At 52.9% G+C, this 27,150-nt stretch overlaps 1 protein-coding gene across 3 annotated transcripts in view; it reads left to right on the top strand.

Annotated features, from left to right (window-relative positions):
• The first annotated feature begins 232 nt into the window (after positions 1-232).
• STEAP3 (STEAP family member 3, metalloreductase) overlaps positions 233-27,150 on the top strand; it is a 41,982-nt gene continuing 15,064 nt past the window's right edge. Inside the window, exons 1-4 of one of the 3 annotated variants that reach the window (XM_011983452.1) lie at positions 233-313; positions 16,074-16,141; positions 22,179-22,678; positions 24,377-24,904. In XM_011983452.1, the coding sequence (XP_011838842.1) occupies positions 22,187-22,678; positions 24,377-24,904 (1,020 nt within the window). In that variant the 5' untranslated portion in view covers positions 233-313; positions 16,074-16,141; positions 22,179-22,186. Of the gene's footprint in view, positions 314-7,178; positions 7,597-16,073; positions 16,142-22,178; positions 22,679-24,376; positions 24,905-27,150 lie in introns of all 3 variants that reach the window. The other 2 variants (XM_011983450.1, XM_011983451.1) reach the window with 2 other exon arrangements.

Below are 27,150 nucleotides of genomic sequence, written 5' to 3'. Positions count from 1 at the left end.
CAAATCAGGAAGTGTTGGAGCCCGGCTGGGGACCTCCTGCCTGGGGCCAGGGGAGGAGGGTGGTTAGACGCCGCCACCTCTGCCGGGCCTGCAGGACTGGGCGGGGAGCGAGGACCCGGCGGCTCCTGATTGCGGCCCCGGGGGAGGTGGCCGGGCCGGATAAGCTGCGGCGGGCTGGCGGGCGGCCACCTCCCCTGCAGGTCCGGCCCTCCCGGGCGGGTGGGGCGCGCGAGAGGAGGAGCCTCGGGCCGAGCCACTGCCTTCGCCGCGGACCTTCAGCTGCCGCGGTTGCTCCGAGCGGCTGGCCGCAGAGGTGAGTGACCCCTCCCCCGGTCTCTGCGGGGCTGTGTGCTGCGCCGGGTCCCCGAGACACCCGCCCGGTTGCACCCTGCGCCATCACCGCGCGGACCTCGGGTGCCGCCACGCGTCTGGAGGCGACCCCTCTGCCCTGGGACCGAGCCACGTGCGTCGGGCGGCAGAGAAACCGGGTTCGGGGCCCCCACCCCGCGTGCCTTCCTTCCCTAGGCGCAGAAGCCGCTTGCGCCATGCGAGTTGGGCAGGGCCGGCGGCGACAGTGGCGGGGAGCAGGCTCCGGAGCCCCGGGTGCAGACGTGGGCGCCCCTCCAGGTGACCCCGGCTGAGTCCACAGGTTCCGTGTGCCCCACAGCTGGGGCTCTGGCCAGCGGTCCCAAAGGAGGGCTGGTAGCCGTGGGCGGGATCTTCCAGGCTCTTCCTCGCCAGACCTCCCAGTCCCTTCGCAGCCGGGCAGGGCAGGGGCAGGGGCTGGGCAGGGGCGCCCGACCTTGGTCCCCAGGAGGAGGCTGGTCTGACCAGTGCCCGCCTCTGCCCGCAGAGCTGTTGCCTGGCAAAGTTCCCCTTCCTGCCCGGCAAAGTTCCCCCTCCTGCCCACTTCCCCGAAATTTGGGGACAGGCGGCCCGGAGAGGTGTGGTTGGAACTTTGGTCACTCTGGGTAAATGAAGGGGAGGGTGTGCCCAGATCATATGCCGTTTGGGGACCAGAAAGCCGGATTCGTGGGGAGAAGCAGGAAGGTCCTGCTGGAGCCCTGGCAGAGGGCACGGAGAGGCCTCCCAGGTGTCCAGGGCCACCTCAGAGATGGACTCCAGAAGTGGGGGGTTCTGGAAATAGCCCCAGGGAGGTATTTCTGTCCATCAGAGTGCAGCCATAATATAATTAACAGCAGATATTCCCATTTATGTGTGCCAGGCCTCTTGCTAAGGGCTTTGTGCATAACATCCCAGTTAATCCTCACAACAGGAAGGCACCATTATCTCTTGTTAAAAATGGAGAAACAGCCTCAGAGAGTCCACATATTGTGCAAGGATACACAGCTAGCAAGTTGCAGAAGTAGGATTTGAACCCAGAGTTATCTGACTTGGAGCCCAGAGGAACCTACCAGTGGGGTGAAACAGGCTGTGTCCTCAAAAGGATTCTGGTAGCCCCAAGAATACAGTGCTGGGAACCAGAAGGTCCACAAAACCAAAGGGTCCCACGTGGGTGTGTCCCCTCAGTCACCTGCAAGCCTTGTTAAAAATATAGATCCTGAAGTCCCATCCAAAGCTGACTGAATCAGCTAGGAGCACCTGGAGGACCCAGACTGTGTCTTACTCATCTGTGTCCCCGGTGGCCTGCAGAGGGGCTGGCAGGGAGCAGGTGCTTAGCCAATGTCTGATGGGTAAGTGGGCAGAGTGGGGTAGATGGTGTCACTAGTGTCCTGAAGGGGCTTAAATGGAGCAGGTGGCCTCAGCCAGGCAATGTGGCAGCAGGTATGGAACTAACACAGTTTAATGCTGGCCTCAGAGCCAGCAGGGACCTCAGGCTGGGCCACTTGTCCACCTGGAGGTTGAACAGCCTGCCCCAGGTTTGCTGAGGTCCCCAGGACCAGGCCAGGTCAAGCTGGGATCACACATGTGCCCTCTCCAGCCTAGAGATGTCAAACACATAGATTCCTCTCCCATTCATGTCTCCTATCCTTGGCCCACAGCCCTTCCCTCCTTGGGCTTATCAGAGACCAGGGTGCTGGGCAGGGCTTCAGATAGTTAAAAAGTGAAAGTTCTTGAGTGAAGTCCAAAGGCGCACACCTGAGAGCTGGGTGGGTAAAGGTCGCTGGCTGAGAGCTGGGGGGAGAGTCTGGCTTTAGAGTCAGATGGATGAGTCCAAATCTCAGCTCCTTACCCCCTGACATGAAGCCCTCAGCTCTCTGAACCTCTGTTCATTTGCAAAACCTTGCCAAGGGCTTCAAACAGGATATCCTCATAAAACAAGGATGCCTATCTGGGGGACTAAATGTGTGAAGTGCTGAATTTTAGGAGTGCAGTAAATATCAGATCCCTCCTTCTTCACCTCAGGTTTACGTTTTAACCAGTGAGGGGCCTTCCAGGCCCAGCACTCTTCTAGACCAAACCACTGACTTTCCTAAAGAAGGTAACTGAGGCCCAGAGAGTGGCCTCCAGGTTCCGTACTCTGTGGCAGAGCTGGCCTTGGCTCCAAGCCACAGGGTTCCCAACTCTGTCTCAGCTGATGCCTCCCAGACTGGTGGTCTATGCTGCCTGCTGCATTCCCTGTCTAGCTGCAAATGAACAATTGAGCGGACTAGGGTGACGTTCAGGCAGGCTGGGGCAGGGGAAGGAAGCAGGTCATTCGGGGAGTCGGGCTCCCTGGTCTTCCAGCTGAGGCTGGATCTGCTCTTTCCTGTCCACCCACGGTGCATAGTGGCCAGGTCTTCCTGAGCTGGGCAGGCCTGAGCTGAGCAGGTTGAGTACTATGAAACCGCTTTCTAGCATCTAGACCAGGGAGGTGCCTCTCGATTTAAAATGAGGATGTTTGCCAGTTTAAGTAGTTATTAGAACCTAAGGCCAAATTGGCGCCTTTCCTCCCTCTAGGGGTTGGAAGGGTGTATGCCTCTTTTTCCGCTCCTACCTCACCCCTGCCAACCCATCCCAACTTGAGAGGCTTTGGAGATCACAGAACTTGGAGAGGAGAGGGGCAGGGGTCGGCGTGAGACTAGGTGGTCTTCAAACATTGGGCTACTGAAGTCCTGCTTCCTCCCATCAGTCTCCTGCAGCTGTGTCCACCCACCTGTCCAACACAGCCTCCCAGGGGTCCCGGGCCTCTGTGTGCTCCAACCATCACATCCTTGGCATGCCACACACCACCACCATCTCGCCTGAAATGCCAGTCCTCATCACTGACATTCAGCCTCCCATGTGCCGGCTCCCGGGCCAAATACTTTACCCACAGGAGCTCATTTGTACCTGGAGACTCTTAGGAGGTCGACAGTGTTCTTCTCCCAACCACGTGACTTTCCAAGCACATATGGACCCCAACTTCTTTTTTTCCACCCCTATCCTGAGACTCCTAGCCACTAACTAACCGCCACATTCTCCTGTCCAAATTCTGCCTCATTGGTTATTCATTCAACAAACACTTACTGAGCACTAACTTTGAGCCAGGCACTCTAAGACCAGCTGAGTCCCACTGCTGGCAGGATGAGTGTTGTCATTAATCAACCCACAAACACACATGCCCTCTGCGTACTGGTGAATCTGAGTGAGGAGACGCGTGGCGGTGAGGCCCAGGACCTATTGCTCATGTGAATGAGCCAGGATGCAAAACCAGAGACACCCCCTCCCCTCACCCACTGAGCCGGAGGGATCAACCTCTGTGCCTGCGGTGAGGGCTGACAGGCGACTGCTCGTGGCTAAGAAACTCTTACGTTGTCATTTCAACCCAGGGGCAGAGTGTGCTCCTCTTCAGGTGTGGCCTGGCCTCATGAGCACTCCTCCGAATGGGCCAGGCGTTGGTTGCTTCAGCGCTGTAAGAACACTGTCGGCCGGGCGCGGTGGCTCAAGCCTGTAATCCCAGCACTTTGGGAGGCCGAGACGGGCGGATCACGAGGTCAGGAGATCAAGACCATCCTGGCTAACAAGGTGAAACCCCGTCTCTACTAAAAAATGCAAAAAACTAGCCGGGCAAGATGGCGGGCGCCTGTAGTCCCAGCTACTTGGGAGGCTGAGGCAGGAGAATGGCGTGAACCCGGGAGGCGGAGCTTGCAGTGAGCTGAGATCCGGCCACTGCACTCCAACCTGGGCGACAGAGTGAGACTCCGTCTCAAAAAAAAAAAAAAAAGAACACTGTCACTGGAGAATTGTTTGATACTCAACTCTTCCCAGTCAGTCTGTCTTCTGCATGCCCACAGTTACCAGGCAGCGCAGGCAACAGGTGAGCACTGATTGTTCCTCAGTTAGGCAGTGACTTCCTCCATCTCCGCCTTCTGCTTAATGAGAGCCAGGTGGGAACTCAGCAAACATCGCCTGTGTAAGCCTTCTTTCTAAAGTTGTAAAAAAAATACTGCCCCAAGATTATAAAGCCGACTTTGGTACATGTAAAGAGATTTGGGGTTGGTGAATGGGCCCACTAAGCTTTATTTGGTGGTGTCAGCTGTTTCGGGTCATGTGTAGACAGCAGGGCCCTCAGAACTGGCATGCTGGGGTCTGCGAGTGAACACGCTTCCTATTTATTTATTTATTTATTTATTTATTTATTTGAGACAGAATCTCGCTCTGTCGCCCAGGCTGGAGTACAGTGGTGTCATCTCGGCTCACTGCAAACTCTGCCTCCTGATTTCAAGCAATTCTCCTGCCTCAGCCTCCCGAGCAGCTGGGATTACAGGTGTGCTCCACCACACCCGGCTAATTTTTGTATTATTAGTAGAGACGGGGTTGTGCCAGGTTGGCCAGGCTGGTTTTGAACTCCTGAACTCAGGTGATCCACCTGCCTTGGCCTCCCAAAGTGCTGGGATTGTAGGTGTGAGCCACCATGCCCGGCTGCTTCCCATTTCTATAAGCATCCAGCTGGTGGGGTGGCCAGTAGGCTGTGGCGAGTGGTGCCTGATTTTCCCAGTGGGCTTGAGAGGGTAACGGTATACCCGAAGTCAGGGCGAGGGTCTCTCTGAAGGTGAACTCTGGGTGCACAGCTAGAGGATACAGTGGCTGTGAGCTGGGCCCTCTGGGTGAGGTCTGGCCTGCATATTGCCACAGTGGGCTTGCTGGCATCCAAGGGGGCTTTCTGGGTGACCATCCAGGCCTGCACGAGGGTCAGTAGCACACTGAATGCAGTGGAGTTTGAGAGGACCCACCATTGGCCGTCAAATCCCCCCAACCTGGGTGTAAGGCCAGAGCAGCTGTGGGAAGTGATGCCGGGCCCTCTGGAGATGAACCTCTGGCCCTTGGAGATGTCTCTGGACTGGCCAGAAAGAAGGGGCTACCTGGAACTGGAAGGGAAGGAAGCAAGACAGTGCTGGGCCCAGCAGCCAGAAATCAGGGTGATGGGTAGATGGAGGGGCGGGCATCTGGGAAAGCCCTGCCCCCTTGGTGTTCCCAGATCTGAAGGCTGGAGGTTGGAAACCTTGCGTCACCTGGGCTGGTGTGAGTTCCAGTGGGGCTGCTGCTTGCCCTCCCGTGACCTTTAACATCTGGCGCGGCTGCGTGGGGGGTGCTGAGAGGAGGGGAAGTCCCAAGGCTGAGGGAGCTGGGGGTAGAGCCAAGGTCTCAGTGAGAACCCCAGGGGGCAGCTGTCACCGCTGACCTGGAGCCCTCCAGGAACGTATACTCTCCGGCTCCTGTACTCTCAAAAGCAACAGAAAGGTTTGCTTTCCTCAGGTGCGGTTTCCTCACAGTGCAGCTTCTCCAAAGAGATCTGGAGACCCCCCCAGCAGCTTTGATAGGAAAATAGAGTCCTGTCCACCCCACACCAACACACTGAACTAGAGACTCTGGGCCTGGGGCTGCCCAGAAACCCACCCACTTAAACTGCCCGGGCGATTCTGGTGTTCACGAACATTTGAAAGCACTGCCTGAGACCCGCTGGCTCAACAGGTATCCACCAGCTTCACCTAAGCAGAGCATGATGTGAGGGAGTGTGAGGATGTGCTGGGGTGGAGGGCACATAGGTCCCTCCCTCAGCTGACCACAGAGCACCCAGAGTGGCAGAGGGGCCATGTGCAGTGAGTGGCCACAGCAGAGCAAGGAAAGGTGCACACAAGAGCAGTCCTAAGGAAGACATGTGTTTAGGGGTTTCACATTCACTGTTTAATCATCAGGACAGAGAGGGAATGCAACCTGCCCAAGGTCACACAGCTAGCACATGGCTGGACCGGAATTCACACACAGCTCTGTCCAGCTAGGTCCACCAACTAACACAGCTGCCTGTGTGAATTCAAAGCAGGGAGAGATTGTCAGGGGTGGGGGCTGGGGGAGATGGCCGGTGCCTTAAGTGCCCAAGGCCTTGGGCTGGGATCTTCAAGGGAGGGGGATTGGGATGCACCAGGAGGATGTCAAGATTTGAGATGGAAGGAATGCCATTGGCTGTGGTGGGGGGGTGGAGTGGGCAGGGACTGGAAGGAGGGGTAGTGGAAGTCAGTCCCTGCCTACCGGCCTGTGCTGGACTCCGCAGAGATTCAGCAATCTAGCCCTGCCCACAGGAGCTTCCATTCCAATAGGAGAGAAGAGACCCAGGGGGCCACAGAGCACAATGAGGCCTTGGCTTGGTGTTTGGTGATGATAGAGGAAACCTGCCCAGAACCTGTTTATCAGATCCCTGAGCATCTTTATCACGCAGGCTTGAGATACAGATGCCAGGGATACTTAGATGTACCCTATTCCAAGATCGATGGGTTCCAAACAAGTTGAAAACAATAGAATACACTTATCCCTAAGAATGGACTTGCACATAATTCGCTTCAACAACACAAAAGCTTCCAAACCTCCAGCCTCCTTTGGGCTGCCGATGTGGCCTCCAAGGTCCACTGAAAAGCCATCCCCAGCCAGCAGAAACATGCGTGTGTCTTCTTCAGGCCCCGTCCAGGCTTTGCCCCAGAGACAAGTGCTGTCATCTGTTTGTGGGTCTGTCTGTCTGTCTGTCTTTCTCCCCATTGTGAGCACTGACAAGCAAGTAAAGATGACAATGAAGCCTTTGTGGGCACCAAATGCTGAGAGCATTATCACTAAGCCAGTGGCAACCATGGTGACTGCAATAAATTTCCCCCACAGAAATTGATAAATTGCCACTTTCTGCAGCCATTATGTTTGCCTTTGTATCCCAAAGAGTAAATGCCTCTCTCCCTTTCTTTCTCTCTCTCATGTGTGTGTGCGCACATTAGATGACATTTATTCATTTTATGCATCCTGGGTTCTACTGGTCGTCCCACCTCAGTTCCTGTAGCAAAGAGACTTGAGTCTGAGCCACTAATTATCACCAGTGAGGTTTCCTCCCCGAGCAGGAAGCAGCAGGCCAGAGCTGCGCTCTCTCAGTGCACTCTCCAACCAAGCATCAGTCACCACTCCCGGTCCAGTCCCTGCGGCCAAGAGCTGGCGTGCAGGCTGGAGGAGGCAGCTGGCTCTCTCTCTGGCAGGTCCCTCGTCTCCTGAGAAACCAAAAGTCAGAACCAAAGCCAGGCTGTCCTGGTTGGAGACTGAGCCAGAAAGGTGGCTCACCTCATGGTGAGGCTGTCGAGTGACCTGAGAGCCCCAGACCCTCAGACCCTCATGTCAGCCAGATGTCGCACCAGCCTGCTGTTGGTAAATCTGGCATTGATGCACATCCAAGGTGGCATGGGTCCTGTGCAAGCCCCTCCCTCCAGCTCCCCAACCCCCTGACCCCTGGCCAACTGGAGGGCGCCCCTTGAATCTCCAGGAGGTCCGAGGAACTTGACACCTCCCAGAGATCTGTACTGCCTTGGAACAGGCTGCAAAAAGTGCAGTATAAAATGGGAAATATGTATCATCTGCACGTTTTCATGGCCCCCTTTTGAGGAAAGGGAGTCCAAGTTATTAAGTCAGGAGGCTTTTAAAAGTCAAAGGTTCAAGGATTTATCACACACAGTTGCGTGTGTGTGTGTGTGTGTGTGTGTGTGTGTGTGTGTAAGGATGTTAATGTTTATGATGCATTTCTGTGGAATGCAGGCCCATTGGGAATTGTAAATTTTCCTTATTGGTAACCATTTCTGCATTGGTTTAGCACGGAACTGCTGCCGCGAGTCATTGAACCGGATTTTTCTAGAATGATTCGAAAATCTAGATGTTTGTAAAAAGCTCTCTAAATTATTCATTCACTTTTATTTTGCAAAGTGGTGTGATGATAAACTCTTTTCCATCAGACCTACCTTGCGCGCATGTGTATTTCTGTGGGGATTGGCTCGAGCGTGCTTGAGCTTTCTGTATTGTCTTTTGTAGGAACTTCTCAGCCTTCCTTTTAAAAATATAATAATTTTTTAATGATGTCTAAATAACGATTCCAGGCAGTATTACAAGAAATATAACAGTAAAATGTTTGTAAGAGTCCATCAGAAAGGGAAAATGCCCACAGAGAAAATAGAAATATACCAATTAGATGTGTATGGCTATAACCAAGCTTTTAAACCATGATTTGAGACTGGCATCCTCCATCCTCTCTCCCCTCAGGTCAGCTGTGGGAGGCTAGGGGTGGGATAGCAAGAGGGACCTGGGGTCAGGTGGGGCCTCCTGGATCCCAGGCCCAGTGAGAACCAAGCCTGGGGGTTTGGGGATAGCGGGCAGCTCTGGATTTGCAGAAACAGCCTGAGAATGAGAGGCTGGAAAGTGTGAGTTGGAGCAGCTCATTGAGGAGACAGAAAACCGAAGAGGAAGAAAGCAGAAGACACCAAAGCTTGGTGCTGAGCGGGTGACCAGCTGTTACTCACGTCCCGAGCAATGAGCCGCAGGCCCTCGCCACCCCAGAGGCAGCTCGAATGCAGGGACTGGACAGGCCCAGGGCACAGTGGAACCAGGGCAGGCAAGAGCCAACTCGGGGCCCGGAGGAGGTCCTTTAACCTGTCCGGGCCTCAGTTTTCTCTTCTGCAAAGTAGAAGGAATGATAGCCTTCCGCAGGTCAAACCTTGTGCACACATACGCAGGCGCGATCCCCGACTTTGCCTCGCGGGCACGTCTCTGCATTTGACTCCTGGTTATTGCAGCTGTGCCCATGCCAGCATTTGTTAGGTGCTGGGATGTGCCTGCCCAGCTCCTCTCTGTTGGGGAAGATGGAATTCACGCTATAGGGGAGGCCCGGAGTTGCTACATGGGGCAGTCACAGGGTGGGGGACTTCCCTGAAAACTTATTTGCATAAAATGTGCCCTGCTTTTGTTTTACACTGTAAATTTCAGATCCATAAAATGGGAAAGACTTTGCAGAAGCTGTTATTCACTTTACCTGACTGGGAGATGTTGATTTTTCATATCCAAGGGTGTTCGTTTTAATACTAACATTAGCATGTGGGGAGGGGTGATCGAGAGGATGGTCCCCCCATCCCCCCACCACCTACCCCTGGGACCTCTGAGGGAAAGTACTTACCACCGTATGTTAGTTGCATCCTGTTACCTGTGCTGCAGAACCAAGAGGTGGGGAACTTAATTCTGCCTTGTAGAGGCACTGGGCCTTCCTGTTGAATTTAGCTAGTTGGGGGAAAGGCACTTCCCAGGGAAAAAGATTAAGCCTATAACCTAAGCAGAAAGAAAGCAAGAGCTCTGGGTGGGAAGTGGCCAGAGACACAGACCAGGCAGACACAGGTTTGGAAGGGCCAAGGAGACAGCACATCGACCAATGGCAGCAGCCGGGCCTCACCTGCCCTGACACCCCCACCTAATGGAGACTGGGCAGACCCCCTCCAAATGGTTGCTATGCCCTGGCCCAGAAGCCTCCAAAAACCCTGAAGCCATTGACTCAGCATTCCTGAAGGCTCCTTCCATGAGTTCCCCCATACCAGGCTGCACCTCAGTGCACCTTAGATCTGGTGTTTGATTTTCACTTTGACCAGAGCTGCAGCAGTCTCTTTGCTAATATGTATTTCCAGCGTTTAAATTCCTCTGTGCATAAGTCCTCAGTGTTACTAAGTTTATCAACTAGCGAAATGCTTAACTAGGCCTAACGATGTCACCAAACTGCAGAAGGGATTTGAAACTCATAGTATTATTATTTCATCACCACTGAGTATGAGAGAGCCCCAGCTAGGTTCTGGGGAGAACAGCTATGACTCACAAATACTCCCCTCAGAATCTAGTCTTAAATCATTCAAACCACAGAAATGTATTGAGCACTTACTGTGTGCCAGGCCCCAGTAGGTGCTAGAGACACATAAATGAGTTTTTTTATTGCCCCCCATCCAATGAGGTGGCAGACAAGAGAACCAGTGTGTGCAGCCAATGGTAATGTGACAAAAAGTGCAGAGTTAGTTCCAGAGCGCGAAGTCCTCCCTGTCCTAGACGCAGGTGGAAGCCAGGAGCTGCTCCCCAGGCTGCCTGGACCAGCCTTTTGAGCTCTTGGGACTCTGGCAACGTCAAAGCTGTTGCAAAAGTCAGAGCTCTTGCAAAAGTTGGAGCTGGCCCATGGCAGGTGGTTGGGAAGTGGCTGCATGACTCTCCCCATGCAGAGCAGTTACAGGGTGGAGGCCGACTTCCAGTATCCCTGAGAATGCAAAGTAAGAGGCCACTGAGGGGCAGGGGAGGGCCCCTCAGAGGCTTCCAGTAAAAGGCAGCGCAGCAGCTAGACAAACCAGGAGAAGATGTGCATCCCTAAGCCCAAAAATCAGGTGATGTGAGGCAGGCCGAGCTCCGTGGCAGACACCCTGAGCTGCCTCTGTGTGTCTTGGCTAACTCTGCTCTTTCCTTACTCCCATGGCTTGCCCTGCCCAGGAGCAGGGCTGAGGCCCATCCCTGATTCAGTAAATCCTATGCCATCACAAGGGGAAGGGTGGGGGCAGCCACAGCCTACAAGACCCACCAGTCCCAGGGTTTGTGCAGCTCCAGGTCTCCCTGGAAAGCAAGAAACCACTCAGCTCCAGACGCTGAGGCTGCAGATTCAGCTGCCACTGCCTGATGGCCTCCAACCTGGCTGGATTAACCGGCCCATAGGGAGCTGCCTGCCCCTACAGTCCAGCTCCCTGGCCTCCCTGGGCAAAGTAAAGCCCTCCTCCCTGGCTCCATAGTGCCCAGTCATCCCCTCATTCCAGCACTTTGCTCCTTCCTGCATTGTGTAGCTGGCCTTTCTCCCAAGAGCCTTAAGAGGGCAGGTCATCTTTGGCTACCTGTATGGCCCTGGCACCTTGCTCCATGCTGGGTACACAGCAGGTACTCTGGGAATAACGAATAAGAGAATTTCTCAGAGGAGGTTTGGCAGGACAGACCATTGCATAAAACTGCACAGGCTGTGCAGAGGGCGCTCTCCACAGCGATTACTATGTAAATGGCACCTCCTAAAGTTGTGCTGCAAAGGGACCCTAGGGCTTGAGCATGCCCCACCCGCTCTGCTGCTTCAAGCCCCTGGCCTTGGTGCTGACGGTTGGGCTTTCCTCTTCCCCTTCCCATCCGGCACTGACCATCTTCCTTCCCATACGCTGGCAGTGGGTAGTAATGAACTGTCCCAGTGAGCAGTTCTCCCAGGCTGGGCTGTCAAAGCACGGTAGTGAGAGACTCCTGGTTGGCAGGCAGGCCATCTGGATTCTTGGTCAGCCAGGAGACTCTGTCCTTTGGGAATATCCTCCCAGTCAAAGGGGACTCCCGGATCCCCAAGATCTTTATGGTCCCCTAGAACTGCTTCCCTCCCCAGCCTGCAGTAGGCCTAATGACCCACATGTAGCCAGGGAGTGGTCCCCATGGGATTCGTTTCATTGACTCAGCTAACAATGCCACGATGACTGATCACCTTCTTCTCACCTGAGAGACCCAGCTCTGGGCAGCCAAAGGGTGTGTAGGGACAGGGCATATACATGTGACTCTCAAGACCTAGAGGAGCTCAGAGAAAGCATGAATACGCGAAGTCCCTATGAGCAGGGAGGACTTTCTGGACCAAGTGGTCTGGGAGCTGGGCCAACTGTAAAGACCCAGGAAAAAAAAAGTCAAAACAGAGTTGCTCTTGCATGCAAGTGAGTGGTTAGTTCATTCACCCCTTCCACAGCCCTTTCCTGAGCACCTACGCTGTGTTTTTCAAAGTGTGGTCGCCACACCAGCAGCACCAGCAATTCTGAATGTGGAGCCCAGCAATATGTTTTCATCAGTCCTCCAGGTGACCCTGATGCAGCTCAAGTTTGACCTGATGTGTCCTAAGTGCTGGGGTTTGCAAACGTGAGTTTTACTTAGTTCTCACCTTGAGGAGCTTGGAGTTGGGGAGAAGACAGACAGGAGAGAAAACAGTACTGTCCAGTGAGACCGATTGCTCTGGAGGGCCATGGAGGCAGAGGAGCAGTTGGTGTGGGCTCGATCCTTGCAAGGGTAAGTGGCCTGGAGACCCCAGTGGCATGACTGTCCCTGGCAGGCAGCCAGATGTTAGGACCAGCATCCCCTAGAGGGCTCAAGGAGCCCAGTGCCCCAGTTCCCAACCACCAGGGCTGTAGCCCTGAGCAGCAGGCCCTCCTACTCTTCCTTCCACCCCAGATCTCCTGCTCTGCTCTTCCCCCATCTTCTTCCCACTCCCGAGTCCCAAATAGCAGCAGGTCTTTTCCTCCAATTGTCTTGGGGAGAAGTGGGTATGTCCCTCCAGGCCACTATCTTAGAGCACATTTTTAGAAAATTTTAAAGTAAATTTTTCCATTAGGCAGAGAACACCGTGTATTGATTTGGGTGCATCTATTTCTGCTTTACCCAGACAAGAAGATTTACAAATTATCCTAGAGAGGAATAAAATAAAAAATGAGCAAATTAAAAGGCCCAGAGCATAGCACTTTATTTGTCTCATATAATCCTTCCTACACCTCATTAAAGTGAGGAACATCACCCCATAGTGCAGATGAGGAAATGGGGCTCATGAAGGTGAAGTGACTTGGCCGGGCCACCAGCTAGCAAGTGGTCGGGTGGGTTATGAAAATCCATCCCTCTGCTGGGCCCTTGCTGGTTGACCTTGCAGTTTACTGAGGTGACTGATTTGGAATAAATCCAGAGTGTTCTAACGCTTTCCTGAGCCCATGTCCTGTTGGCTGCATGGAGGGACCTATGTCCCATTGACTGCATTGTGGGGAGTGGCCTGGCCTGGCTAGGGAAGCTCTCAGTGACAAATTGTGGCTTCAGCTGTGTTATTTAGAGTCCCAGGGGTTGAAATGATCCTGCTTAGGGAAGAGATGACTTTAGGAGGAAGAGGGACTTAGAAGATTTGCAGCTGTGTGCATGTTTCCACCTGCACATCCTGCTATAAACCCTCAGCCATGTGGGTGAGTAGCAGATGGTGCCTCCCCCACACCCCCTGGAACACATCTGCCCTCTTCACTGACCCAGGAGCTGGTGGGGTAGACCTCAGACCTGGGCACTTGGCACACACACATCATCCCCTGGGCCCTGGAATGGCTCTCTGCTTGCATGGATGGCAGAGAAGTAGCTGTGTGAGCAAAGGCCAAGAGGACAGTTTAGCCCAAGGCACCATTTTTACAACAACAACAGGTAATGGTACTGATTATATAAGCCTCACTTGTCCAGAGGTCATGGGGCTTAGGAACCTCAATTATGTGGAAAACAAACAGGAAATAACTTCAGAAGGTTGCGGAGTCACTGTGTTAGTGTGGTCTTTGTGTTGCTATGAAGGAATACCTGAGGCTGGGGAATTTGTAAAGAGAAAAGGTTTTTTTAGTCCATGACTCTGATGGCTGGAAAGTTCAAGATGAGGCATCTGCATCTGGGGAGGGCCTCAGGCTGCTTCCACTCATGGTGGAGGCCAAAGAAAGGCAAACATTTGAATGCTCTGGATTTATTCCGGATCAGTCACCTTAGTAAACTGCAAGGTCAGCCAGCAAGGGCCCAGCAGAGGGGTGGATTCGTATCCCACCTGACCACTTGCTAGCTGGTGGCCTGGGCAAGTCAATTCACCTTCCTGAGCCCCATTTCCTCATCTGTACCATGTGTGCAGAGATCACCTGGGGACAGAGGAAGCAAGAGAGAGAGAGGGGAGGGGGGTGTCAGGCTCTTTTTAACAAGCTGCTTTCGAGGAAACTAATACAGTGAGAATTAACAGGGAACTTACTTGCCCCTCTGCCCGCCCCAAAGCCAGGGAGGGAATCCACCCCCATGACCCAAACACCTTTTACTAGGTGCACCTCCAGTATTGGAGATCAGATTTCAACATGAGGTTTTGGGGGGACAAACCTCCAAACCACAGCAGCCACCAACATCGGTGTTACAAAATCCATCCAATGATTAGGCTCATGGAGCGTGCTTAAGCTCTCATCCAAAACATGTTTACTCTTGGTTTACACACACTAGTAGCAGTCTGCCGTATCTCAGTTTCCTTTTTTAAGTAACAACTTTTTAAATAACTTTATTGAGCTATACCTCACATTACCATGCAACTCGCCCATTCAAAGTATACGATTCAATGGTTTTTAGTGTATTCAGAGTTGTGTAATCGTCACTATAATCAACTGTGGAATATTTCCATCACCCCAGAAAGAAACTGTGTACCCGTGAGCAGTCACTCCCCATTTTCTCCAAATCCCCCATTCTGGCAACCACTCATCTACTTTCTGTCTCTATTGATTTGCTTATTCTAGACATTTATATAAATGAAATTATGTAATGTCTGGCCTTTTGTAACTGGCTTCTTTCACTTAGCGTAATGCTTTCAAGGTTCATCCCTGTTGGAGCATGGACGGGTACTTAGTTTCTCTTTATGGCTGAATATTATTCCACTGGATGGATAGGCCACATTTTGTTTAACCCTTCCTCAGTTGATGGACGTTTGAATTGTTTCCACTTTTTGCGTATTATGAATAATGGGTGAAAATGTTTTTGTGTGGATATACGTTTTTCCTTCTCTTGGATATATAGAGTAGTAGAGTTGCTGGGTCATATAGAAACTCTGTTTAATGTTTTGAACAACTCCCAGGCTGTTCTCCACGGCGGCTGCACCATTTCACAATCCCAGCAGCAGTGTAGGAGGGTTCTGATTTCTCCACATCCTCCCTGTGTTTTAAAAAAATCTAACATTGTAGCCATCCTAGTGGGCGTGAAGTGGTATCTCATTGTGGTTTTCATTTGCATTTCCCTGAGGGCTAATGACGCTGAACATCTTTTCATGGGCATTTGTATATCTTTTTTGGAGAAGTGTCTTTTCCAGTCTTTTGCCCACTTTATGTAGGTTGTTTGTCTTTTTTTTTTTTTCCTTTGGTTGTTTGTCTTTTTAATACCGAGGTGTAAGAGTTCTTCAGATATTTAGAAATAGGTCCCCTTCTCAGATATATGATTTGCCAAACTTTTCTCCATTCCAAGTTGGCTTTTCACTTTCTCGATGTTGTACTCTTTCGATTTCCTCAGCAGCGAATTAGCAGGACCTGGGGGCCTTTAAGAGGCGAGCAGGCAGACAGACAGCACCCATAAAGGCCTGAGGATGAGAGAAGAGGCAGAGCTTATACAAACGCTCTGTGAAAACTGAAGATGAACCCCAGGCAGGTTGGGGTGATCCCTGGGGTGCTGGATGAGGATCTGATTTTGTACTGCATTTCGGAAGGATTTCTGCCCCCAGAGGCTACATAGGCTCCAGTGGTGTGTGCAGTCAGGCAGAGAGATGCACAGAACCTCTACAGTGTGCCGGGCATGGTGCGGGGTTCTGGGTGCGTGTGGAACAAAACACAGCGATCCTGCCCTCCCAAAGCTCAGGGAAGTGGGGGCAGGGGGTGGACAAGGAGCATGTGAAAAGAAAGACCACAGGGGAAGGACTCCCGGAAACAGCCCAGCCACAGAGCAATGCCCCAGGTGTATATGGGCCTTGGCTACTTCATGCCCTTGAGGGAAAATCAGTATTTTCATTTTACATATGAAAAAACAGGTTAGAGAAAGGACTGACATGTCCAGTACCTCCCAGTGAGAAGATACTCAGGGTAGACCCCAGACCCAGTTCCTTCCTCTTTCCCTCGCTACACGTTTTCAGTCTAGAAAAGAGTTCTATGCAAGAATTTGTTTATTTTTGTTTGTTTGGTTGGTTTTTGTTTTGAGACGGAGTCTCACCCTGTCGCCCAGCCTGGAGTGCAGTGGCGCGATCTCGGCTCACTGCAACCTCCGCCTCACAGGTTCAAGCGATTCTCCTGCTTCAGCCTCCGGAGTAGCTAGGATTACAGGCACGCGTCACCACACCCGGGTAATTTTTGTACTTTTAGTAGAGATGGGGTATCACCATGTTGGCCAGGCTGTGTGCAAGAACTGACGTTTTCACCTGTGACTTGCTGAGCCCCGGTGCTGGTTGTGGGCACATACTCGTTCACCCAGGGACATGCACTGCTGATATGTGCCTGCACTCTGGGCCATCCTGGGCCCCCTTTGCTCAATGCAGGCCCCTCTTTCTGAAGTGCTTTTCTTGGGCTCACTCTCAATTCGTCAAGGCTCAGCTCAGGCCCACCTCCTGCGGGAATCCTCCCAGTCCCCGCTGTCGGAAGTCGGTGCCCTTGTCAGGAGACCTTGAACACTTTAGTCCACTGCCTGGCCCTCCCAGGCGGCAAAGGTCTCCAGGGTGTGTGTGGACTTCCTCGGGGCTTGTTAAGGCTCATTCCCTGAGAGCAGGGAGGACATACAGAGCCTCCCTTGCACCTACATTTGTTTACATATGATCTATACCACATACGACGTTATAGGGCACTGCTGCATAAGTGTACATTTTCAATGTATTTTACTTATAAAGAAACAGAGCAGTAATAGGAATATGTGCCCCCAAATGTAATTTTACTGACCAGATAAAAAAAAAGTTTTTTAATTGAAAATTAAGTAGCCGGACGTGGTAGCATGCGCCTGTAGTCCCAGCTACTCAGAAGTCTGAGACAGGAGAATTGCTTGAACCTGGGAGGCAGAGGTTGCAGTGAGTCGAGATCGCGCCACTGCACTCCAGCCTGGCGACAGAGCAAGACTCCGCCTCAATAAATAAATAAATAAATAAATAAATAACAATTTTTTTAAAAAATTGAAGATAACTGTGGGCTGCTTGAGGACAAGAACTGGGTTATTTTCTCTCTCCTTGCTCAGTCAGTCCCCACATGGGAGGTGTGGGAGACACCCCGTTCTTGGCCTGCAGGCTGCCCCTTCTCCATTTAGCTGCAGGGTACCACAGCCAGCCTCTGATTGTCGGTGGCCCCAGCCCCTCCGTCCACACCGACCTCACAGCAAACTCTCCGTGGCCACAGCCTGCCCCGGCCACTCATGTCTGAAGGGTGATCAGTGTCCATGAAGAAGAGGCCAGGGGACTGTGGATGTCATACCGCTAACCATTAGTGACCTGCACAAGAGCAGACAGCAGCTGGCAGGCAGGTCCATGGGCCAGGCGTGGCTCCCAGCCATAAATACAGGCTGTAGTTCTGCCGGAAAGAGGGAGGGGACAGACAAGCCTGGGCAGAGACCCAGAGGGGACCGGGACACCCGAGCCTCCATGCTGTTCTGTCCACAGCTTGGGAGGAGAGGTGGGCAGGTCTGCGTGTAGGAGACAGGCCTCGGCCCACAGAGCTGCAATCTGATCCCGTCTGCTCCCTCTCCAGTTCTATAAATAGAACCCCCAGGGAACCAGGGCCCAGACAGGATTAGTCACACCCTCACCTCAGGCCGCAGGGACACAGGCCTCTGAGACTTCCAGGACATGTACCACCTGTCCTGCCCCCAACCCCTGCCAGCCTTCAGCAGGAGGACTCACGCTGAGCATCAGGAGGGGGCAGAAGAATTGAACGTGGCCACCGTCCATGAAGAAGTTAGAGAAGAGTACACACAGCACACATGGTAGGACACGTGCACACACACACACACACACACACACACACACAAGATTAGGAAACACAAGTGCACATACAACCAGTCCGAAAAGAGCTCTGAGCTTTTACACATATTAACTCATTTCATCTTCAAACAGCCTTTAGAGAGGTATAATTAGCGTTCCGTTTTAAAGGTGAGGGAACTAAGGCACAGAGAAGCTATGTAACTTGCCCAAAGGCACCAAGCTACTGAATGACGTTTGTGGCCATGATTTCTCCCCAGGCCTTTAACCACCTGCCTGACTCCTCCCAGCCAAGCGGCTCTGCTCCTGCATCAGAAAGGTCAAGGAAGAGGCCGTCTAGGGAGCAACACAAGGCGGCATTACAAGCAGGCGTTTTCCTGTTGCAGACTGCATTTTGGTGGCAAGAGAAGCTTTGGAGGTGCTTAACGTTTAGTTTGCATTTATCCTACAGCTGGAAAGCAGGGCCCCTTAGAACCATAAGTCTAGGACTTTTCATAGCTCCCTAGACTGCTGGGGCTGAAAGGGGCTTAGAGCTGAGCTGGTGCAGCAGCTCCTGTTAGAGAAGCCACCCAGAGAGGTCCAGGGACCTCCTATGTCCCAGCGCCAGTTAGAGGCAGAGCTGGGACCAGCTCCCCTCGGCTGCGGCAGCCTCCATATCAGCTCCCTGGAAGGGAGCAGACACCGAGTCAGGTTCTGAGCAACACCCTCAAGGCCCCGCCCCGGCAATCCCTTCCCACCTGTGATTAGCTAAGACAGGACTCAGAATCTGGATCTGCTCGCCTGGCTTCACTTTGGGCTGGTTCAGTTTCCTTTCGAGGTAAATCATTCGAGGTTTTTCAGGGATCCTCAGATGCACGTCTGAGTGAAGCCGCCCTGGCTCCTGCTTCAGCTGCCCCCTGGAGCCCGGGCCATACCTGTGCCATGCCTGAGCTCTGTCTCTAGCTGCCCCATGTCCAGTCATCAGCGGCGGGTCTTATTCAAGCCCCTTTTCCCCCAGTACACACTAGCTTGTAAGTCCTCGGGGTGGGGACCGCTTCTCACTCATCTTCATATGCTTAGGAGCGTTCAGCACAAAGTCACTCAGGAGAGGGGAGGGAGGGGGGACAGAGAGGGCAGACATAGAGGAGAGGCTTCTGTCCGGAGGGGTCCTACTTAGGATCAACCAAATCGTTAGCAAATGTTGGAAAGATGGTCCGGAGGCCTCAGGGTGGCTACTCTTCCTCCCCATCAGGGCAAAACTCCCCGGGACTTGTGTCTCCCTGTGGTTGGGGACAGGCCTGGGTGTATCTGTCCCAGCCTTGACTGACCACAAGGGGAGCCTTGGCCCTCCCGATTGCAGGAGAAGAGGGATTTGAATTCACCTTGGCCCAAATCGCAGATGCTGGCCTGTGAGCCCTGAGGCCATCTGCAAGGCCCTTGGGCTGACATAACTGTCACCCAGCTCTTCATCCTCCTTCCCTGGGGTCAAAGGGGTGCCGGCAGGGTCTTCTACCCTCCCTCCGCCTGGGCCCTGCTGCTGGCATGGAGCTTCGTTTCTGTTGGCAGCCAGTGTTTGCTTAGTGATTACTGAATGCCATTTGCTGGGTGCTTATTATGTGCCCAGCACTGTTCTAAGCGCTTTGCACAATTGACTTATTTACTCCTATAACCTGACCATAAGGGAAGTGCTGCGATAGTCTCCCTTTTATAGCTGAGAAAACTGAGGCACAGACAGGCCCATGGTCACACAGTTCAAATGCGGCAGAGTCAGGACCAGAATCCAGGCGGTCTGGCTCTAGAGCCCGGCTCCTGGACCGAGCAGCCTTGTGGGCCTGGTGCAGACCCGCCTGCCGTGGACTCACTATAGGATGGGTCAGGAGGCCCGTTGTCACCTACAAAATGTAACTTACCACCCAGGAAACGCTCCCAGAACCAGGCAGAAAACATCGTCTCCTATTCTCAGGGTGGCTGCGCCCAGCGTGTGTGGGGTGGGGGTCTTGGCGGGTGCCTGCATGTCTGTGCAGGTATGTCCCCATCTGTGGACTCGGGAAGCACGATCCCCACAAAAGCAACCCCTCAGTGTCTCACATCAGCCAATCCCTGCTATCCTGTGACAGGCAAGGCCGTGTTTGAAAACCACGTTAAAGATGCGCAAGAGGCTAAGGGAATTTCCCACGCTGGCAGAGGCAGGACGGGAACACACGTCCCCTGACTCTTGACACTGAGAATGCACCTCCTTCCAGCTGGCCTGTCGTCCCAGCCACTGTGGTCCCAGCTCCACAGCCATCTGGGACATCTCTGGAAAGCTCGCTGTTCTCTGTCTGGGCAGTAAGACGGAGTGAAGCTCTGACTGCCGAGGCAGACAGACCTGCCTCCTGCTCTTCCTCCTCTCAATTATTTGTGCTGCCTGACACAAGTTCCCGAGCCTCCCTGAGCCTCAGTTCCCTCCTCTGTAAAGTGGGAATGATAACTGAATCTACCTGCTGGGATTCCTGTGAGGACCAGAGGCCCATCACCCGAGGAAAGGCCCGACAGCAGTGATGGGTGTATGGTAGGCATTCCGTTAACAGGAGCTGCTGCTGCTGCCTTGTAAAAGAAACAACCACAGTTTCGAAAACCTCTTAAGATTGCATTGTTTGTCATCTGAGAGCAGAGATTGTGATCTCCATTGACAAAGATGGAAGCTGGGGCCCAGGGAGGCACACAGACTTGTCTGAAGACACACAGCTGTTTCGTAGCAGAGCCGGGTCCAGCCTCCTGGTTCCCCTGCCCCATCTTTGTGTCAGTCCCTGGACCCACTCCTCACCTGGTCAGGTGTCCAGAGGTTCCAGGAGAGTGTTGTGGAAAAGTGGGAAGAGGCCGACACCTATGCAGGGTGTTGAAAGTCACCCCGACTGCTCTGCTGCCTCGGGGCAGGGGTTCTTAAGCCCTGTGGAGCTGTAGGCTAGTGAAGCTTGTGGACTTCTGCTCAGAATAATGTTCTTACAGGCGCCAAATAAAATAGCCTAGGGTTACAAAGGAAACATGTTACATGGAAACACGGTGAAAATATTTTTTAAAAAAGACTACAGTAGCATTACGCATGCTTCTTTATTAGCACATTAAATAACAAGCTCTAGTGGCAGATCTAATGTCTACCATAATTTTATTTTTACTTTATTTTAGTATTATTATTATTATAATTATTATTATTATTATTATTATTATTTTGAGACAGCCTTGCTCTGTCACCCAAGCTGGAGTTCAGTGGTGTCATCACTTCAGTCTTCAACTCCTGGGCTAAGCGATCCTCCTGCCTCAGTGTCCTGAGTAGCTGGGACTACAGGCATATGCCGCTGTGCCTGGCTAATTTTTTTATTATTATTATTATTTTAGAGATGGGACCTCCCTATGTGGCCCAGGCTGGCCTTGAACTCCTGACCTCAAGCCATTCTCCTGCCTTGACCTCCTAAAGTGCTAAGATAACAGGTGTGAGTCACTGCACCTGGCTAGCATAGTTTTAAATTTGTGCTTAATTTAAATAGTATTAGGATAAACTATTTACAGGTAAATTTATGATATAATCTTGGCCAGTGTTAATGAAAAATTATGTTGCCTACCTTCATACTTAGAGGAAATAGCAACTTTTAGTTAGAAGTTGGTGACAATTAATATATAATAATTTTTCCCATCCAAGTTTACTGTAGACTGCTGGCCTGAGTCCAGGGTTTCCTCCACATCCACTCATATCTTGGGCTCAGCAAAGAAGATCGCAGGGCACCCACCCTATCTTAGGGGCCCATTCACATGTCTCTCCAGTCCTGCCCTCAGAGATCAGGGTTTGGTGTTCATTCATTCATTCATTCATTCAGCAAACACTGAGCACTGCCTCTGTGCCAGACTATGATACACAGTGAGATCCAAGGTCAGATGAGATGAGGTCCTGCCCTCAAGCTGTTCACTATCCGTCAGGGAGAGCATAAGAAGAACTGCTCCAAGATGCAAAATGTAGACAGGTATAGGGACATGCTCAACCTTCCTGGTCATCAAACACCCAGCGATGGTGAGGTTGGGGTTAGATGGTCACTCCTGGCTAGTGACACTGTCCATTGCATCATCCTTTTGAAAAGAAGTATGGCACTGCATCACGTTGGTCATGGAAATTCCAGAGTCCCCTTTCCCAGCACTCTCACTCTGCCAGCTTTTCCCCGAGGAAATAATTCAGCAGGAGGGACAAAGGGTGGAGGGCAGAAGTCCTCCCTGCTCTTCCTGAGTCTGTGTTCTCCCCAGGGAAGGGGCTGTGTTGTGCTCACCTTGTTCCCCTGGTGCTGACATGTGGTAGCACTCGGTGAACACTTGCTGGATGAATGTCTGACTGCCGTGTAGTTACGATGTATAAGAGGAGGGAGGTGGCAGAAGGGGCAGTCCAGGAGCCCTCCACTGACCAGGTTCCTGACTTCTCTTGCAGCCACCAAGATGTCAGGAGAGATGGACAAGCCACTGATCAGCCTCCACCTGGTGGACAGCGATAGCAGCCTTGCCAAGGTCCCCGATGAGGCCCCCAAAGTGGGCATCCTGGGTAGCGGGGACTTTGCCCGCTCCCTGGCCACACGCCTGGTGGGCTCTGGCTTCAAAGTGGTGGTGGGGAGCCGCAACCCCAAACGCACAGCCGGGCTGTTCCCCTCAGCGGCCCAAGTGACTTTCCAGGAGGAGGCAGTGAGCTCCCCAGAGGTCATCTTTGTGGCTGTGTTCCGGGAGCACTACTCTTCACTGTGCAGTCTCAGTGAGCAGCTGGCTGGCAAGATCCTGGTGGATGTGAGCAACCCTACAGAGCAAGAGCACCTTCAGCATCGTGAGTCCAATGCTGAGTACCTGGCCTCCCTCTTCCCCACCTGCACAGTGGTCAAGGCCTTCAATGTCATCTCCGCCTGGACCCTGCAGGCTGGCCCGAGGGATGGTAACAGGCAGGTAGGTTCTGGGGGAATAATATCCATCATAACAATAAATATAAATGGTTAATTTTCATTGAGTGCTGCCAGCATGCCAGGCTCTTTTTTTTTTGGTATATTATCATAGCTAATCCTGCATCACTGCAAAATTCCATTTTACAGAACAGGAAATTGAGGCTCAAAGATATTAATGATCTTACTCAAAAACCCATAGCTGGTAAGTTGGGATTTAAACCCAGTTCCTATGGATCTGAAACCCATGTTCTTTCTGCTATGGTAACTGGGTTTCCTAGAGGGCAAGGAGGAAAAGTTTGATGGCTTTTTGCTATTTGGAGCCAAGAAGGAGAGAGGCTTGGCTTTTAGAATTGGACTTATAAGGAGGAAAGTAACACACTTATGTACCAGGCCTTGAGGAAGGCAGGCATGTCTCAGACCTTTTCTTATTTATTCTAAGGGCTTCCAAGATCTGATTTCTCAGAAAAGTCAACAGTGGGTTTTTCTGGGGCTAGATAATGGCTCCACGGAACAGCTAGAGCTGCATACATTTCTTGCCACGAGGAGTTCTTACCAAGACAAGGTGGTTTTTAATGCCACCTTGGTTTTTAATGCATTTTCTTGGTGAAAGAATGCCAGACTCCGTGTGTGAGAACTTCCACCAGTGAGTCCAGCCCAGGTGCCAGGCTCTGTGGGACAGTTTCAAGGTGCCCAGCTATACCTGACTACAGCACCTTAAATGCAGGCTGCATCACAGGACTCCCAGGTATGGAGCAGGAGGAACAGTGGGGAGTGTTGGGTGCAGGGCGTGGAGGGAACAGAGCAAGCAGGCTGGCTGGAGAAGACTTGGAGGAGGGCCTTGACCTGGGCCCACCTCAGGCTGTCAGGCTCAGGGAGCAGGAGTGCATTCCAGTCTGAGGGAACAATCTGAAAAGGCACAGAGATAAGAAACAATGCTCCTAGACCTCAGTTTTCTCATCTGAAAAATGAAGGCAATAGTACCTACCTGCGGGCTCATGGCAAGGCAGAGAGATCATATATGTAAAGCTCAGCACAGAGTAGGTGTTCAGTCTGTGTTTTGAGACTAGACTGACCAATGCAGTGTCAACAAGGCCCACGGGGTGCTTTGGGATCTGAGGACTCCAATGTGCCTGCAGGGGGACCTCGTGGGTCAGAGCAGTGGGCTTCAAGGCAGAGAAGGCAGGCTGGAGCTGGCTCGTGGAAGACCTTATGTGCTGACTGACGGCCCTACTGAGCCGAGAGACATCATCAAGGGGGCGATTCTGAACTGAGGGATGGAGCTGCAGCCACCGCTGCCCATCCTGCACCATATGCAAAACTCTTTTGCTGAGCGGCTCCCAGGGCAGGCCACAGCCTTGGCGACAGCCATGTCAGGGGCCCATGGGGACAGCCTGGATGAGCATTTTGCTTGTGACTGCTATGTCCATGAGCTGGGCAAGGAGCTTACTGTTCGCAGCTTCTCATCTTGAGTAGTTGGCCTGGCTGGGCAGCTGGGCCAGAGGCTGGGAGGCCTTGGCACCAGAGAAAATACCCCTGGCCTGGGAGCTAGAGTCCCATTAGCTCCCACCTGTACCATTGACTGGCAGCTCACTTGGACAAGTCCCTGCCCCTCTGGCCCTCAGTTTCCTCAGCTGCTCAGTGAGGCCTTGCCCACTCCTGTGGCCTGTGACCCCGTCTGATTGCCCCGCTTTTCCTCCCACAGGTGCCCATCTGCAGTGACCAGCCGGAAGCCAAGCGTGCTGTCTCGGAGATGGCACTCGCCATGGGCTTCATGCCCGTGGACATGGGATCCCTGGCATCAGCCCGGGAAGTGGAGGCCATGCCCCTGCGCCTCCTCCCGGCCTGGAAGGTGCCCACCCTGCTGGCCCTGGGGCTCTTCGTCTGCTTCTATGCCTACAACTTCGTCCGGGACGTGCTGCAGCCCTACATGCAGGAGAGCCAGAACAAGTTCTTCAAGCTGCCCGTGTCCGTGGTCAACACCACACTGCCGTGCGTGGCCTATGTGCTGCTGTCGCTGGTGTACTTGCCCGGTGTACTGGCGGCTGCCCTGCAGCTGCGGCGTGGCACTAAGTACCAGCGCTTCCCCGACTGGCTGGACCACTGGCTGCAGCACCGCAAGCAGATTGGGCTACTCAGCTTCTTCTGCGCCGCCCTGCACGCCCTCTACAGCTTCTGCTTGCCGCTGCGCCGCGCCCACCGCTACGACCTGGTCAACCTGGCAGTCAAGCAGGTATCCATCCCACGCCCTTCCTCCCTCTAGCAACTCAGCACATGCTTGTCCAGTGCCCTCCACCAACCAGGTGCAACCGATACCCACAGGTGCAGCCTTACCAGGTGCCAACTGCAGATTCTGTTCTCATGGGGCAGCACCCACATCCTCCTGCCCAAGATTTTGAGTATCAGTGAACAAAGCAGATGAGAATTCCTGCCCCCATGGGTACATCCCAGCTGGGGCAGACTTCAACAAAATACAGCAGTGAATTATAGTGGGCGTTGAAAGGATCAGGAGTGCTAAGGCGCAAACGAAAGCAGGGGTGGGTGGTGGGGGTGCAGTTTTGAAGATGGTCCGGGAGGCCTTGCAGAGTGAGTGCTATGTGAGCAGAGCTGGAAGGAGACGAGAGGGGCCGGTGGCCCGTTGGGGTGGTGTTGCAGGCCGCGGGGCATAGGCCTTGGGCAGAAGGGTGCCTGGTATGTTGGAGGGGCAGCCAGGAGGCCCATGTGGCTGGAGCTGAGCAAGGAGCGGGTGGCAGGTGAGGTCTGAGAGGAAGGGCTTCAGCCTTAGGCTCTGAGTGAAATAGGGAGCTGCTGAAGGTTTGAATTTAGGCGTTGATCTGCCTGACATTTTAAGTGGTTCTCTCTGGTTTTTGGCTGAGAACAGACTGTAGGAGGTCAGAAGCAGCTAGCTGCTGGGGCCAGCGAGGAGGCCGTGCATATGCCCAGATTTGAGGCAGTGGAGGCTGGAGGCAGTGGGAGCAGTGGAGGAGCAAGGAGATCCCGAAGGCACATGTGAAGCTGGAGTGCACGGAATTGCTGCTGGAATGGGCCCGGGATCTTGTGGGGTGGTCAAGGATGACTCTGGGGTTTGGTTCTGAGCACCTGAGAGAGAGAGTTGCTGTCAGCGGAGATGGGGGAGGCTGCAGGAGTCAGCGTTCCAGGTTTAGGCTTGTTGTTGTTGTTCTTTGTTTTTTACTGGGGGTGGCATTAATCATTCATTTAGAAAATCCATATGGCACTTGGTTGCCAGCAGGATTCCTGGGAAGTGGAGGGCCTTCGGGCCACACCAGGTGGGGACCACCCAGGCATCAGCTGGCACCTGTGCCCACAGAAACAGGCCCCTGATGCTCCCTCCTGGTCCGCAAGCTCACGGGGCTTGATTCTTAGTCCCAAGCTCACATCTTCAAGCAACACTGTCTTTCTTTATTTTCTCCAAATGAATTCCACCTCCAGTGCCCAGCCCTGGGTCTGGTTGGTAATTAGGTCCTGCCCACTCCAGGATGCCAGTCACCCACAGGGTTCGGCCCAGGTGCTGGTGAAACACTTCTCATCCACCCCTCATTCCAGCCTGGCAGCCCCTGCAGCTCCTGCTCCTGCTCAGGATGCAGGGACCTTGTTGAGGCTGGGCCCTCCCCTCCGAGGATGGGGGATTGGCAGGACTGGGAAGCAGGGCTGGGCACCTCCTGAGAACCACAGACCTCAGCCCCTACTCACTCTCAGGGTTGCTGCTTCTCTGCCAGCAGCTACTCAACTGCCCTCATCCTTTGCCACCCACAGATATCTGTGGGCTCAGACTTTCCTAAGACAAAGGAAGAACCCCAGACTTCAGGCAGAAAAGCAAGATGCTTGATGGAAATGAGAGGAAGGGAAGAAATCAGTCATGAACCCTTAACAAGAGCTCGCTGTGTTCCAGGAACCATTCTAAGAGCTTCATACACCACTGTGAATTCATTTAACCCCATCTCATCCCTGTAGGCCAAGTGCTATTCTATCCTTATTTCATAGATGAGAAATCTGAGGCACAGAGGGGTTAAGTAACTTGGCCAAAGTCACACAGCCAGTAAGTAGCAGAGCTGGAATTCAGATCCAGCTATTTTCCAGATCCATGCTTATACCCACGCTGCTTTCTACAGGGAAACCAAAGTAACAATTGAGTAAATGATTTCAGAACTAGGTCATGTACTCACTCATTCACTGAGCACCTACGCTGCCAGGCCCTGGGGCCACAGAAAGGAGTAAGAAAGACACAGAGCATCTGGCTCCTTGCCTCAGCTGCTGTGGGGCAGTGTGGAGGCCTGAAGGCTAGAGCCTGGACTCGTGCTCTCCAGCATCGCTGACTGCAACAAAGATCTTGACCTTGAGCAAGTTACCGCCCCTCTTATGTCCTCGGGGCCCTGATGGGTAGATCAAGCTCTCTCCTAGTGCTAATGTTTTTGATGCTCTTTGATGATATTTTCTTACTGACTTCTACACAGCGCCAGC

The sequence above is a fragment of the Mandrillus leucophaeus genome, unplaced genomic scaffold (genome assembly GCF_000951045.1).
Source record: "Mandrillus leucophaeus isolate KB7577 unplaced genomic scaffold, Mleu.le_1.0 Scaffold25, whole genome shotgun sequence".
NCBI classification, from domain to species: Eukaryota; Metazoa; Chordata; class Mammalia; order Primates; family Cercopithecidae; genus Mandrillus; species Mandrillus leucophaeus.
Note: the sequence above shows the minus strand (reverse complement) of the source record. Positions and strands in the feature narration are given on the sequence as shown.